Source organism: Crassostrea angulata, chromosome 10, assembly GCF_025612915.1.
Source record: "Crassostrea angulata isolate pt1a10 chromosome 10, ASM2561291v2, whole genome shotgun sequence".
NCBI classification, from domain to species: domain Eukaryota; kingdom Metazoa; phylum Mollusca; class Bivalvia; order Ostreida; family Ostreidae; genus Magallana; species Magallana angulata.
The window spans coordinates 46,556,742-46,572,324 of NC_069120.1; the positions used below are offsets into that span (position 1 = coordinate 46,556,742).

Sequence of the window (15,583 nt, forward strand, 5' to 3'; positions counted from 1 at the left end):
CCAACAGACCAAAATCAAGAAAGTTGTTTACTAATGTGCCACATTATACACACTGCTTAAACATTGCTGTTACGTTGTTTTGTTTAGATTGTTTGTTTTGATGATGTTATTAAAATTGTGATAGATATGTGTACAATATTATGATTGATTATTATAACTAACAAGAAATGCTCCATATGTGGGTGTAATTTATACATTTCTGCAAAATGATATATTATCAACTGTAATTTTAAAAATATAAACGGTTCTAAAGAAACACAATATTAAATATCGTCCTTTATTTTATGCTTTAATAGATCGCTTTATAAACATAACAAACAAAATAAAATATTTAAGTCTAACAAAAACAGTTGATATAACATTGTATACAGGGTATTTTCGCCACTCTTTTTTTTCGCTCAATTCTTGCAAAAGGTTTCGGTCCGTCTTGAATTCGCCTAGACACAGTTGTGTTAAAAAAGAAATATACTGAGACATTTGAATTTGGCGAAAATTAAACGGGGCGAATATAAGTAAATAAGCTTAAACTGGATTTCGAAATGAAATATGCACCACTCTAATAAAAGCAGCTTATTAGTCGGGTGGCGTCAAAAATGGTGTCTTCTTTTCACTGCCATCTTTTTCTTCTTCAGAAAGTGCGTCTGAAATCAGTAAAATTATAATGAAGTATAAGCATACGGAGAGTGGAACAATCGAATAAACGGAAAAGCCATATATGTACGATTACCACAATAGGACATTAGAACAACTGCATAAAATATCAATAGCAATTTGGTTGGTATTCTAGTTACCGTTTAAGGAGGCATAGCTTTTGACAACGATTTCATTGACGTCATTTAGACTTCCGGACCCCTGTTTTTCGTTATATCCGGAGTCGTTGGAGGTACTTATCTGACTTATCTTCCTTGTTTTAGGACTTTCATCTGATAAAAAAGTTTGAACTTTTTAAAATTAAAATTTAAAAATCGCAACTGTAACAAGTGACATAAATGGAAAAATATAGACACATTGCTCTTGTAAAAGATAAAATGGATACGTAATATATCTTATATGTAAACTGTAAAATAGGAGTGATACACTACTATGCACAATGTAATTCGAATGGAAAGATTTTAGTCCATGGTCAACAGTATTTAACATGGTATGTTTCATTTCATTGCAGGGTACACGCACATATCTATAATTAAATTATCATTCAATACACGGTTGAGAGATTATTAAGGTTACCTGGCAATTCGACTGGAGTGAAAAGTTTGTCGTCATTTCCCATAATGATGACGTCAGCATGTTCCTTTCCGCCATATTGTTCCGTGTTGTCTGGGACACACTCCGTATCTTTGTGTTCAGGGAGCGGATCCTTATCATCAGGGAGTGGAATGTATTCCTTCTCTGGTGGGCTATCACTGTTATCCTTCAGTGTATCTTTTCCTAGCAGCCACCATGTCACCATTTCACCTTTTCCCTGTCGATAACACGATACATAAATTTTACAAGAAGTATTCAAATAATGTAGATAAAAGACAATAAAAAAAATTTGATTGCAAGAAGGTTAATTCTGCTGATGAAGTACTGATATTTATACCAAAGGGTTTTTAACTAAATTTATTTAAAATATTAACTTGAGAAAACGACATTATTTTGATTTTTCAAGACACCTTAACAGGTATTGTTCCTCTCCTCTCAAATTTATATCCACCAATATTCTTCAATTCCAGATAGGTAAAATTACTTATGTGTATTTTGTATGCTGAAACAAAAAAAAAAAAAGAAAAACAAAGTCAAATCATATCCTTTATTTAACGGGTGCGTGTAAGCATAACACGCACACATTTAATAAACCACATTTAATAAATCTTTCAAAATGTTGCAGTTTTTTTTTATTTGTAAAACAAAGAGCAGGTAGGCGTTCACATTCTTTACTTTTTTGCATGCATTTGTTTGAAATGCTCTTAAACTTCTTTCTCTCAAAGTGTCACAATGAAAAAAAAGTTTGCCTACGAAAGGTTAAATTAACATCACCATTTAATTAAATAGATTAACAATTCAAATGAAAATAATGCGACAAATATTTTTTTAAAAGAGTTCTTATAATATTTACGTCCTGTAAATCAATATTAAAGTTTTAATGCTGTATAAAATGATAAAAATGAGAGGTTCAACAGGTAACTGTGTCACCATCAAATCGATGACATAATGCAAAGATTTATCGGGAATATTCTGCAACACGAGCAAACACAGGTACACGTTGATCCAATGACTGCACAACGAAGTTTAGATAAACTGTTCTATTTGTCTCTTTTATTATATATTTGACTTTACGCAATGATTGACATACCTTCTCCGTTGGACTCCATTCTAGATGCAGTATTCACAGTGTCACCAAACAGACAATAGCGCGGCATCTTCAGACCCACAACACCTGCACAGGCGGAACCTGGAAGTGACGTCTCGTCTTCACACAATATATCAAATGATATCATTCTTGATGTCATGTTGTAAATTTTTAATTTACTGGATGGGTGCAAATACAAATTTACAACATGACATTGATAGGTAATCCATGCAGGAAAATATATATTTTTATCGAAGATCATAATACACATGAATACAAAATGCTCACTAACAAAATGAGTTAATATATATTAAACAAACATGTTTGTCCTTTCTTATATAACGACAGACCTGAATGTAACCCAACTCTGATTTTCAGTGGTTGTTCAGGGAGATGAGGTATTTCGAACACGGTGCATTCGTCCACTAAATCTAGCGCCATATTAGCGACTTCACGTGCGTGAAAGGGTGTTCGACCTGGTATTCCAGAAACAACCATATCTGTTTACATGAAATGAAAAGAGAAGTTTTTTTTAATTTTCTCCTCAACAAGTGTGTACGATGTTACCTCATAAGCATTGAAATGCAAGTTATTTTCCAAATGAGGTTTAATCGTGATTCAATAATTTTGAAATATCTTAAATTCTCTGTGAACTAACATGCGTCTCCAATTGTTTCCACTTTGTATACATCGTACTTGTCGATGACTGCGTCAAACGTTGTGTACAACTTGTTTAGTAGCGCCACTACTTGGATGGGAGTACTTCCGCCGGATATGGAGGTAAATCCTACGATGTCACTGAAGTAGATTGTACACGCATCAAAGGTCTCTGCCTCTATTCTTCGTCCAATTTTCAAATCTTCTGCCACCTTTTTAGGAAGCATACCTAGAAAAGTCGGCAGATTTTAGCAAACTTTTCAATTTTACAACAAAAAGTGAGTAATAGTTAAGGAGCTAGTGCACTTTTTGTTCCGTCGATTAAAAGATCAACATTTACAAATAGGAAAACACGATGTTAAAACCCAATCGTCATTATAAATCTTCATTTCCCCTTTGCACCGAGTTCTGCAATTTATAAAAATCATCGTGGTCTTGGGATCATGTAAATTGCTTTCATTGAATATAAACGGGATTATCACCACTCATTTTATTATTTACTCTTGTACCATCATCCAACTGTCAACATATCAAAAACGTATCATAGAATATGTACTGTATAACAAGCGGTCCGTCTTCTGTTTTTCCACCACCAGTTCCTGTGTTCTTTCTGCTACAATGGATTCCAAGTGTTTGGAATATTTCTCCATCTGTAAAGTAATAGTGAACACTGTATTTTGAGAATATAGATTACGTTATTTTCAATGACGATAGACTAAAAAGACTTTTTTAGTGACCCAAACACTACCATATTCATCATGAGGTCGACAGGACTCATTTTGTGGGGGTTAATTCTATGCAGTGTCTTCTTGATGTGATCAAATGAAGGTCTGTTGAGGGCCACACCATCCCAACACTCAGTGATCAACTGCAATATAGATGTATGTACAGAATTAATAACCGTTTTGTGTCAAGCTATTAATACATACAGAACAGCAGTAAAGCAGATAAATAAAGAGACCAAATTTTTTATTTGATAATGAATGTTAAGCTCCTTTGTATCATAAAATGTCCCACCTGAGTGTAGTCTGCTGGACACGGACATGCGCTATCTGCATCTTCGGCCATTTCCGGTGAGAGGTCGGGAAGTGGGGGTTTCCAATATTTAGGAATGTCAAATGGATCTTCATCCTTTAAAAAATCATAAATTTAAACTGTTTATCTTATTTCCTTATTAAAAAATTTCTACTCATAAAATCTTATTTAAAATCAAACAATTACTTACCGCATAAGGGTCATTCCTCGTGGCTATTTCAACAAGAATGATTGAATATGAATACACATCTATAGCGAAGTTCCCTTCGCTGGCCCCATCTTTAGCTTCCGGTGCGTTGTACACTTCGGCCCGCTTACACTTGTAATATTTGTCCTCTTTCTCGTCGTCTGACAGCATCATGTCGTCCTCACGTCTAATCTCTGTCAGACCGAAGTCTGTTAAAGGACCAAAGCATAATTTGCATGATTAAATATATAATTATTGTATAATTAACATGGAAAAAGCTGATATAGTGCATTTTGCACAATATGCCATAACCTGGTTAATTCAAAGTCCATACACATGGTACAACAACCATGGTACAGTAAAATATTGAAAACAACGCTCAGGTAAAATTGTTATTTTCGGTAGATCCGTATGTTTCTCTTTTTAAAAAGAGGTAAACGATACTTGAATTCTTTTTCTTTCGTTTATTGGGTGTAATTGAATTTTCCCGCCTTTATACAACGTGCATGTGGACATCATCCGGACTGAGAGTAAATCTAAGAGGGACAACCCACCTGCTATCTTAACTGTCCACCTGTCGTCCACTACACAGTTACTGCTTTTCAAATGGCCATGGTAGATTTTAAAAGAATGTATGTAAGCCATCCCTCTTGCGATGTCCGTTGCAAACGAAAACCTGTGTGTATCAAGTGTAGATAGTATGTACATTTGTAACATGCTGCAACGAAAACCAAAATACACAAGAACACAATTAAGTACATAATTATTGGTTAATAATGATAGGTATAAACCATCAGCAAAAAGACCTTTCATATGTTAAAACTATAAACATTAAACTTAAATGCTATATATCATCAAAATTGATTTTAATAACTTTTATACAAAAAAATTAACAGCATCAGTGGTGAGGCGAGATAGTTACAAGAAGTTCCCACAGTACCTAAAAGCCCAGTTGAGAGGAATATCATCGTTTAACAGGACATCGCTGATGCTTCCCTTGGGACAGTATTCCATCAAAACACAGAAGTTTGCTGCGTCCGTGCAGCAGCCCACAAACTTACACAGGTTTTGATGATCTAGTTCTCTGTAAAGCATTAAAAAACGATGTCAGATATTTTAGAAGGAATGATGTAATATACCTTATCTGAAAGTTATAAAAATGTAGCATACCTGACAGCTTTGACTTCAATTCTGATATTTTTGGTCAGACTAAACTCCTTTTTCTTGACATATCGAACTGCAACGGTTTTGCCATCACTGAAATATAAGAAAACAACAATCACCTTTAGTTAGTTACTGTGTATAATAAATGTTAAAAAATAATTAGTGTCGTGGCAAAGAATATTTTAAATACACTCAACAAGATAGAACCACATGTATGGGAAAGGATCTATTCATGATGGTTGTTCTTTTGATGTTTCTTACACTAACAGACACTCACACAATGGCTGTTTTGGCAAACACCTGTTTCCTCTGGGCCGACATGGCCATGTTGTTGGTGTTTCCAGCCGTCAGGTCCGTGCTGGCTCCCATGTTGACACTGATCATACTGCCGAACGCCCCGCGCAGACCCTCATCTACACAGACGAATTACATACATGAATTTCATTTACTGACCCAAGACCCGGTAAGTATCTATATCTGTATTCTCATCACCGCGAAGTGCTGCGTTAAAATTTGACGCTCCATTGTAAAGACGAGAAGTGGTATTTGTCGAAAACTGAGCCAGGTAAGTGTGCCTGGAAACTGTTCAATATAGCCCCCTATTGTATGATATTATCATACTTTTATGGACATACATGTATAACCCTCTACTGCACGATATAATCATACCTTCAAGGACATATAACCCCCTCATGCATGATATTATCATACCTTCATGGACATTTTCATACGGAATGATCCAGCTTTCATCCCAGAGTAATTTTCGTTTCTGGTACTGGAAATACTGAAATGATTCAAGGAAAGGTTCCGTAGAATACAGTAAGTGATAATTTTAGTCGAAGTGAAAGAAAACCACTTTGAGAGTGTTGCAATAAATTAACATATTCTAAACCAATAAATCAATTTCTTTAACATAATCTTACAATGACAACGATGACTCCGGCGATGGCGATGAGACAGATGAAGATGACGATGAGGGCAATCTCGTGTGCCTGCAGCGGACATTTCCCACAATCCTTTGGACACGTGGAGCAATCTTCTCTTTGGTCCTTGTCACAGCTTCCATCACCGCAAACTGAAACAAAGATCGTGTGTAAAACAGTACCTAGCTTCAGTGACTGGGTTTTGCAAACAAAGTAGTAAGCATTTCTTGTAGTGTGTCTTTGCATTTGTATATCTTCATTTTTGCTTTCATTGATCTAACTAGACTTAGCAGGACAAGAGACTCATTGGCCTCTATGGTTACTTTAATATATTTGTAATACAGCCTTGAGAGGGAATCTGAATAATAGCAATACCAGCATGTGCATAATTTGATTGGTTAAAAGGCAGTGTCAGATACTTTAGATTGTTCACGATAAATCTATGATAATGTTTGGGATCATGTTGGAGATTTGAAATGCATTAAGTGGAAATGAATTTTTTGTCCTTTTTATGGGTTTTGGTTTTTCTTTACTAAGGAGGTGTTTTCTGAAAGAGGCTTTCTTTTTAGTAAATTACATTTTCCCGTGGAACTGCATATGATTTTTAACTTTAATGGATTACATCTGCATTTATAAATTATAACTTCCAACCTACACTCCCTCATACGGCGATGAAGTAACGCGGGAAGGATTAACATGCCGCATGGGGAGCGCGTTGACGGTACTGTAAAAGATTGCATATTACGTTCACCTATGCTACTGTGATTTGTTTAATCGATTGGGTTCGATAATATTTATTGGTAAACAACTTCAAGTAACTGTTTGAACACACTCTGAGCAATAAATAGGAGATTAAACACTATATAAATTCCTATTAATTCTGAATTGAATGGACGGACAACTCGGGTCTAAATTAGTCAACATTTGGTAGGTACACAACAAGGACCCTACGCAATCAATAAAAACAAACAACAACCAAGTCCACAGAGTACATCTGGAATGGAGGAACTTTATTCTTGGTTCGTGAACTTCAAATTAAACAATTATTTACAAAATGGATTTCAAACACGGATAATGGGGACATACAAAACTTTGTATGAGAAAATAATAACTCATATTTTAGCCCCGCCGTGTGAGAAATGAGATTTAAATGGGAAAAGGCGGCGAAACTCTCACTGAGCACTTGGTTCGGTTAATTGTAGGCCACCGGGGTCGAATTGTTCGGGGGTACAATGATCCCAAATATTTTTGGCATTTGACATGAAACTGACGTAATGAGACATTACGGTAACCCGTAAAAATTGTAATTGTTTCGAACTGTAATCTTTAAAAATTCGTTTCTTTGTCCTCTACCGATTCACTGGAATAATATCAATATAAAATAAATGAAACAGCAACCCCCGTATAATTACTCAGGGTTTGAGATTTCAAAACGTTTTTACAAAGTCCAAAATCGAATTAAGAGTTAATTAAAACACAAAATAACAATGTTATAAACAAAAATCGATACTGATAGCCATGTTTATTTGATGAAGATATGTTACGACAAAGGTAGATTATCATTGAAACAGAACAAATTCGAACTTATTTATTCAAGTTCTTTTTTTTGTCTTAAAAACTTCCTGAAGCAATGCAGTTGCAAAAGTTAGTTTCTACGTGTTTTTTTCCATATTACTATTTTGTATGTTTTATGGTTGTTTTATCTTGTGTATAATCTTTATGTCACTGGCTGAAATGCGATGAAAAAATAATCTTTAAAATACATGAAATTGATTCAAGAGAGAATATATAAAAAAAATAATTGACCATTGACCTTATATAATGTTAATGTCAACAGAATAAAGACAATAAAAATAGTTTGAGACAATCATTGGTTTTGAGCTCCTATTAGTCATTTTTTTGGGGTACTACATGTACTCGATCAAAATGGGCAGAGTTTTGAAAATTGATAGAGGAAATTCGGATTACGTTAAATTCACAAATATGAGCTTAAATTAGTAAAGCTACTCGTATTTTATCATATTTCAAACAACAAATTGTTTCATTTTTTCTAATAATTTCAGAAAAAGAAAACCTTGCAAATGGTGGACAATTTCAACAAATTTTTCAATAAACATTCAGAAGTCACTAGCATAAAAAGTTGGTCACTGACCTAGTAATTTGAAAGTTAAAAATAGGGCTACAATCATTGGCACTTGTTTCTGAGAAAAAATGTTTACCCTATAGTATAATATTCTTATTATTATACTATAGGGTAAATTTTTTTCTCAGAAACAAGTGCCTGTGGCTACAATGTACAGTAAGTAGTTTTTCGTTCCTATTGATGATTCTTTTGCCTCTTTGTCTGAGTAAACGCAATCCTTAAAAAAGCTGATGCTCGAGGTTTTTTTTATTAATAGAAATATCTGGAGTCTGGTATTTTTTTCATCAGTCTTCCGTTTGCAAGAGAGCTGGTGTTTTTTTCATCAGTCTTCCGTTTGCGAGAGAGCAAGTATTCAACAGTTTAAAGTTGGTCTAAAGAAAAGAATGTTTTCAAATGTAGATATTTTTTTTTATTTTGATCTTTCTAGAACTTATGTTCTGAGGGGAAAATATCACTGGTCCTGATGAATTCTCAGTCTAATAGATATTATCAAAAGTCATTTTAGCGCATAACCATATAGATAAACAACGACGCATTTTATGAGCAAACAAATAATTCATCTTTTCTTTATACGCAACTTTGCGTAAAAAGGTGTACGGATAATTAATGTGTCAAAAGAAAGTGGTGTTACGAGGCAGCTAAATCATGTCTCGGTTACAGATAAATCAGGGAAATAACACATGTTTATGAAAAATACAATGCATATATACGCGATGCTTTTCGATGGAAAACACGTCAGCAGACATATCATACACTGTAGACAACTAGACAAATACACTGTAGACAACTAGACAAGTACACTGTTGACAACTTGACAAATACAGTGTAGACAATTAGACAAGTACACTGTAGACAACTAGACAAGTACACTGTAGACAACTAGACAAGTATACTGTAGACAACTAGACAAGTATACTGTAGACAACTAGACAAGTACACTGTAGACAACTAGACAAGTACACTGGATACAACTAGACACATACACTGTAGACAACTAGTACTAGATGCATACACTGTAGAAAAATAGACGCATACACTTTTGACAACTAGACGAATACACTGTTGACAACTAGATGCTTACACTGTAGACAACTTGAAGCATCACTGTAGACAACTAGACGCATTCACTGTAGAAAACTAGACGCATACACTGTAGACAGCTAGACGCGTACGTAAACACTGTTGACAAATAAACGCTTAAACTCTAGACGACTAGTACATATGCCATTACATGTAAAATAAATTACGAAGTATATTCATTATTTTTTCGTTATCTGATCAAATCATATCGAAATTTTCAACCAAACGCCAGAAGAGTGTTCTATTTAAAATGAAAACAAAGCAGCGATATTGTAATAAGTATCTAGCAAAAACGTCTATATATCTGAATTGCACGTGATTGCAAGGCCTTTGACGTTGAGACTAGTCTTCCGTTTTGATTTTTTCCCTTAGTTGAACTCTGAGAACAATACTTGACAAAATGGACTCGTTAGGGCACAATAAGGCTAATGGCGATTGTCATTAAGGATGTTATCCCGGAAGAAATGAGGCAGATTGTGAAAAAACGTAATAATGCGAAAGTTTACGCCACAATGAGTTATTAACTTAACCTTAACCTCAGTGTTTCCCCGTGAAATCCGATTTCTCTCATGAAATGCTACTTGGGTTTATTTTTATTATACAAATGTAGACATGTATTTAGCCAACAACTAATTTTTACGCTACACTAATGCTAGTTGGAATGAACCCAAATTTGTTTGATATAATGAATGATTGTACAAAATTAAGATCAGTTAATAATGCTAAATTCTGCTGAATCTCATGCGAAGTAGCCAAAAATCCGAACAATAAAGCTAGAATGAATTTAAAAAATGTCCAGTGTAACAGAAAGATAGATAATCCAATTACAATCAAAATAAAATTGCTGCGAATTTTCTAATTAAGAACTCTTGTTACATGATAACCAACTTGAAATCAGGAAATAAACAGAGCTTCGGCCATTGATATTTCACAAGTTATTGGAGATATAAAATCGATATAAGTGTTTTTTTCTTGGTATGTTTGTGTGGTGGCCCGTTAACATTAACTTATGGCACTCGAGTTAATTTGTGTTTATTGTTTGCGTTTCATGCATCGTGGGGCCGGGAATACTTAAGATTATTGTAAAATATAATACAACTAAAAATCTATTCCTATAATAAAAGCTGCATGATCCGATTTTTTTACTATTACAGTATCGAATATTTATCCATACAAACCAATTATCTTAGAAAGTCATAGACTTTTGCCTATTTACAGCAACAGAATCGGTCTCCTTTCAAAGTTACAAATATTCAAGGTAAATAAAAGAATTTCTTTATGGGCAAACAAAAAACCCTGCACTATGGGAATGTTTAGAAAAGGGAACTGTTTGATTTTGTTCACCCCGAATGATCAGGTTTATTCAACCTGCATCTATTGTAAACAAAGCAAACTTCAGAAATATTAGTGAACACAATGTACACAGGTTTATTTTTTGATTTGCCAAACATTATGATTGTATGGACGATTTGCTTGTATCATTGCTTACATCAGGCACATCGCATCGTTTTTGTATGGGGCGGGCTAAAACATACTAGTCCATAAATTAATCAATCAGTAGTTTGATTGATCACTCTCAATATCACAGCAATTATGAATATTTTTTTTCAATTCGGATTGCTCTAATCACGTATAAGTCAGATTTTTTCATCACTAGTAATTCGGAAATATCTTGAAATAAAACATTGGACCAAGTACAAAGGAATTATCGATTCAATTGGCATAATGTACTAGTATTTGTTAAAATAATCTGGGTGGGAATAGATACAAAAAACACCATATGAAAAGTTACACTAAAGAACTTCTGATCTAAGATTTTAAATAAGTATATCGACGAACTTCCATATTTTAGTGTATACATGTATTTACATGTATATTATCCAATGTGGTATTCAAACGATCATATGTAGAAGATTGGATCATTACACACTTCATTTTTTTTTAATTTTCAAAGACATGTGATCTTGATGATAAAGGTTCTTCTTTTACATATACCAAAAAATAATCTGCAAGACTTTTTTGAATTTCTCTTATAAATCCCCCCTCCGTACAATTTTTATTACAAGCTTTTCTTGGAATCTCTCTAACTCACCTGATTTTGGAACGACATTAATTTCTGTCTCCAAAGCATAGTGCATATCCGCCACTTTGAAATGGGCGATAAGGGACGTTAATCCACTCTCGTAAAATCCCGGAACATAACTCGTCCAATTTCCGGTCTGCACCGGACCCACGAGGACTTCCGAGTGCGTGAAGACCTGTCCATCGTGAGGAATCCAGGGTCCACAGAAGCTCGTCTTGGCCTTTGGACACGAGTGGACGTTCACGTGATGAACGCAGCAGTTGTCGGCCGTGGCAGTAGTAGCCGAGGGGCACGAGGTTGTCTCACACCACGTCTGCGCAGTCGGTCCATCACTGGAAACAAGCAAAATCTTTCTAAGCACATTTTTACTTCATCCTTAATTTTTTTTACATTAATCAAATCATTTGCTTTTCAGTGTTTTTGACTGCATGAAAAAGCATAATGTTTTTATAATTTTGGAGAGCAATTTTCAACACATATCCGTCTCATTTCGTCTTAAAGCTTCTTGGAAGCATAATTATGACTTCTTTCGGTGATCTATCATCGAACAATTTACTCACGTGAATCCTTTAGTTTGGAAGAAGTTTTGAGTAACGGCCCACGTGTAGAAATCTGCGTCCAAAAGCAGCTCGTATGTGACGTTGAATGCGGTCTCTGTTTTTAGCGTGGAGGGCGGTGGCACCACCCATCTCAAAGTAGTTCCTAACAATGGATAGAAGAGATTTCATTGATATGAGTTAGCAATACTCAGCTACAAACCCGTAAAGAAGGAACTTTTTGTATCTTTTAATGATTTGAATATTGTCTATTTGCAAAAGACTGACCTTAATTTCAAAGTGGCGGGACACGGCCAACTTTTGGCGATAGAGACCTTATAATATTATTTTATGTTTGATAAATTCATATATCCGTTTACGTGCAAAAATTGGTGAAGATAAAATAGCTAGTAGATAAGTACAAACGATGTGAATATTTGTATATTACAATAACAATTCTATATTTCATAACATGCTGCACGTTGAAGACCATGACGTCACATCTGGCCTCACCTGACGTCACGTTTGGCCTCATCTGAGGCTTGTTCAACAGAGTGAGTGCTGACGAGCGCTCGCTTAAGTTCCTTATACCTGCAACACAAATTTTGGTAAGCGCTTGCGAGCACTCGCTCTACTGAACACGCCTCTGACGTCACATCTGGTCTCACCTGAACAACTTCCTAATGGACTAGGATTGTTGGCGGATGCGTCCTTCGCCCAGCAGTGATACAGCGAGTTGTCAAACCCGTGGTATCCCTTCACAGTTTTTACGGAAACCTGAACAAAATAAGCACGTTATTACTTAGATCTATTAAAAGATAATTATAAGTATGGTGGTATAGTTGTGTAACACAAGAGTTAGTTATTTTTATGTATCTAATCGACTACCGAATTGAAAAAAAATATTTTCGTTAAAAATAGACTTTATTTGTAAAAACCTATTATATAATTTTATTCTTCAGCGATGATTTCAGATATTCATGAGTGCTAAAAAGATGGAAAATTTGGCATATTATCAAATAGTGGCCATTGCAATCCATTGCTGGACAACTGGGAGTCAGAATGGCCCTACAGGGGGTTAGACAGTGCATTAATATTTCAATAATGGCGATGGAAAGGGCCATGTCCATTTATTCCATTTGTGAATTGGTTTAATTTAATCCACTTAGCAGAGCTTGAATCAGGAAAATCTGGAAATAATGCTAAGTTTTTGGGGATTATATGTTTTAGCAAAGACGCCAAAGAGTGGAATCAATATGATATATAGCATTTTTTAAAATCAAAAACTGAACAAAAAAATAAACCAAAATAACTCCCGATAGTTTCTACATACATAATACATTTATATTTTATGATCCTACTCTATATTCGATTTAATGATCAATTTCGATTAATGTCGGTCTTCTTTACCTGAAAAATGTTTTAGTGAGTTAAATATAGGATGAATACGAATGTTATGGTATTAATTTTGAATTTACCGGGTGTCGGTAAATACATTTACAACATGATGTAAATTTTGTACTTACTGCCACCAGGTAAAATTCAAAATTCACAACATGACAAGAGGATTATACGATCATATATCTTGAAAATAAACGCATTGAAAAAAAACTTATAAAACGTTACAACAAAATTAACAAACAATATAATACTATCTTTAACAGATTCATAAGATGAAAAATTAAAACAAAATATTTCGTTAATAGAAAAAACAAGATATTAACAAACGAGATGATGAAGATTGTCGTTTTAAATACATAAATGTTATATACATTTTATGAAGAAATTTTAAAGATAATCTTGAAATTTAAATGAAGATAAACAGGATAAAAACGTTTATCGAAAACTGAGCTCAACTACAGATAATATTAATCATAAAAAATAAAGAAATATATGGATATTATGAAATGAGAAATACACCGCATATCAACAAATAAAGTTCGTCAACACTAATGAAAAGCTACAACTGCCGTCAAAACTTGACATTCTTCAAATATAATTATATTTAATTAAGTTTTTTACGAATATGTTACAAAATTTGTCAAAACTGACCAACACTAGTGTAATAAATCCAACTAAATCCATCGTTTTCATTTTTGGAACATTTTTTTATCATCCCATGATGAAAATAACGGTTCACGTTATACGTATATAGCCAGCATGTATGACAATGACCCCGGCTTCCGTGTGCTGATATTAAGCCTCAGTTGTTTATATACAATGGCCGTGATTTGGTATTGATCATATTTTCTTCTCTCATTATGGAAATTTAAACAACATCTCGGTGCAATGTTTGACCGCTAATTCTACGTGATTAACCAACACGTATTTAGACAGGCGTTTTAAAATTGACCAATTTTTAAATGGACCACGGACAATTAAATTCTCTCCGCTTTCGTTCAATTTGAATATTGTTTGCTTGGTCACCGTTATTTCTTTTGCCGAATAAACAAAATCTCGCCATTGAAAATTAAGTGTATTGACTAATACTGTAAACTCTCTACCACTCAGAGAAAGCCATTGTCGCGGTACATGTGCACAGAAACAAGGAGCGAACAGTCGGCCATTCCACGTGAGAACACAGCTGTTTATCGGTTGTTGATATTTTGTGGCGACGTCTCTGAGGTTGCGACGTAAACGCCTGCTTGACTGTTTGTTAATCGGTGAAATCTTAGAAACATCTACATAGACCTTCGGGCGTCTATTTCTTCAAAAACGTGAACGCCTTGTAATTTTACGTCCGGTATAAATTGGTATTCAAGTCAAATTTTAGGAATGAAGTCCTATTCATAAAAAGACTAACCAATCCCGTGAAGTGAAGTGAATCGTTCTTAGTTTTTCAAAAGCCATTTTTGTAAGAATGTAATATACAATCAATTAATATATGACTTAGGTTCAATCGTAAATTATGAAAATTTGAAAATGCCCGTTTAGATTTAAAAAGAAAAATAATTGAAAAAATTGAGTTTAAATTTATTACTGTACACAAAAAACAGTCACATTTATTTTATTGAATATTCCTTGTTTGCTGTAATTTCAAACATTTAATTCTACGCCCCCCCCCCTTTAAAAAAAAACCGAAAAATGATATTATATTAAACAATAAAATGATTTATTTTGTTATTCATGTGGTCTGAAGGTAGCTAGCATTGCCCCCCCCCCCCAAAAAAAAAAGAAAAAAAGAAATACACAACCCTCTATAGCGGGTCATGTATTTTCCCTGCAATGTTAGCTCTGTCCCAAGATATCCTGGATTTATATTTTGCTTAACTTCATGATATCTATAAATAACTCAGGGTTCAAACGATGTTCATTCAAAAGTATGAACAATTTCCAAGATTTCTCAGTCGAAACGCCCCTGTTAGATTATCAGGTTTCAATACAATGCTAAAAAATGTTATGTCTACGGGGATTTTGTATTGCAGTAAGCCCGGATGATAACG

General features: G+C 34.3%; 1 protein-coding gene across 1 annotated transcript; it reads right to left on the reverse strand.

The window, feature by feature from the left end:
- Positions 1-275: 275 nt before the first annotated feature.
- On the reverse strand, positions 276-14,349 carry LOC128168253 (atrial natriuretic peptide receptor 1-like). The gene is made up of 21 exons (XM_052834446.1): positions 14,193-14,349; positions 12,809-12,917; positions 12,165-12,306; positions 11,614-11,936; positions 6,299-6,450; positions 6,087-6,159; positions 5,653-5,788; positions 5,382-5,468; positions 5,152-5,295; positions 4,766-4,887; positions 4,215-4,420; positions 4,007-4,120; positions 3,738-3,857; positions 3,546-3,639; positions 2,991-3,218; positions 2,683-2,832; positions 2,336-2,434; positions 1,656-1,747; positions 1,228-1,462; positions 792-923; positions 276-641 (listed from the first exon to the last, which is right to left on the reverse strand). Exons 1-21 carry the CDS (start codon positions 14,232-14,234, stop codon positions 574-576), a joined length of 2,868 nt encoding a protein of 955 aa, XP_052690406.1. The 5' UTR covers positions 14,235-14,349; the 3' UTR covers positions 276-573.
- Positions 14,350-15,583: the final 1,234 nt, after the last annotated feature.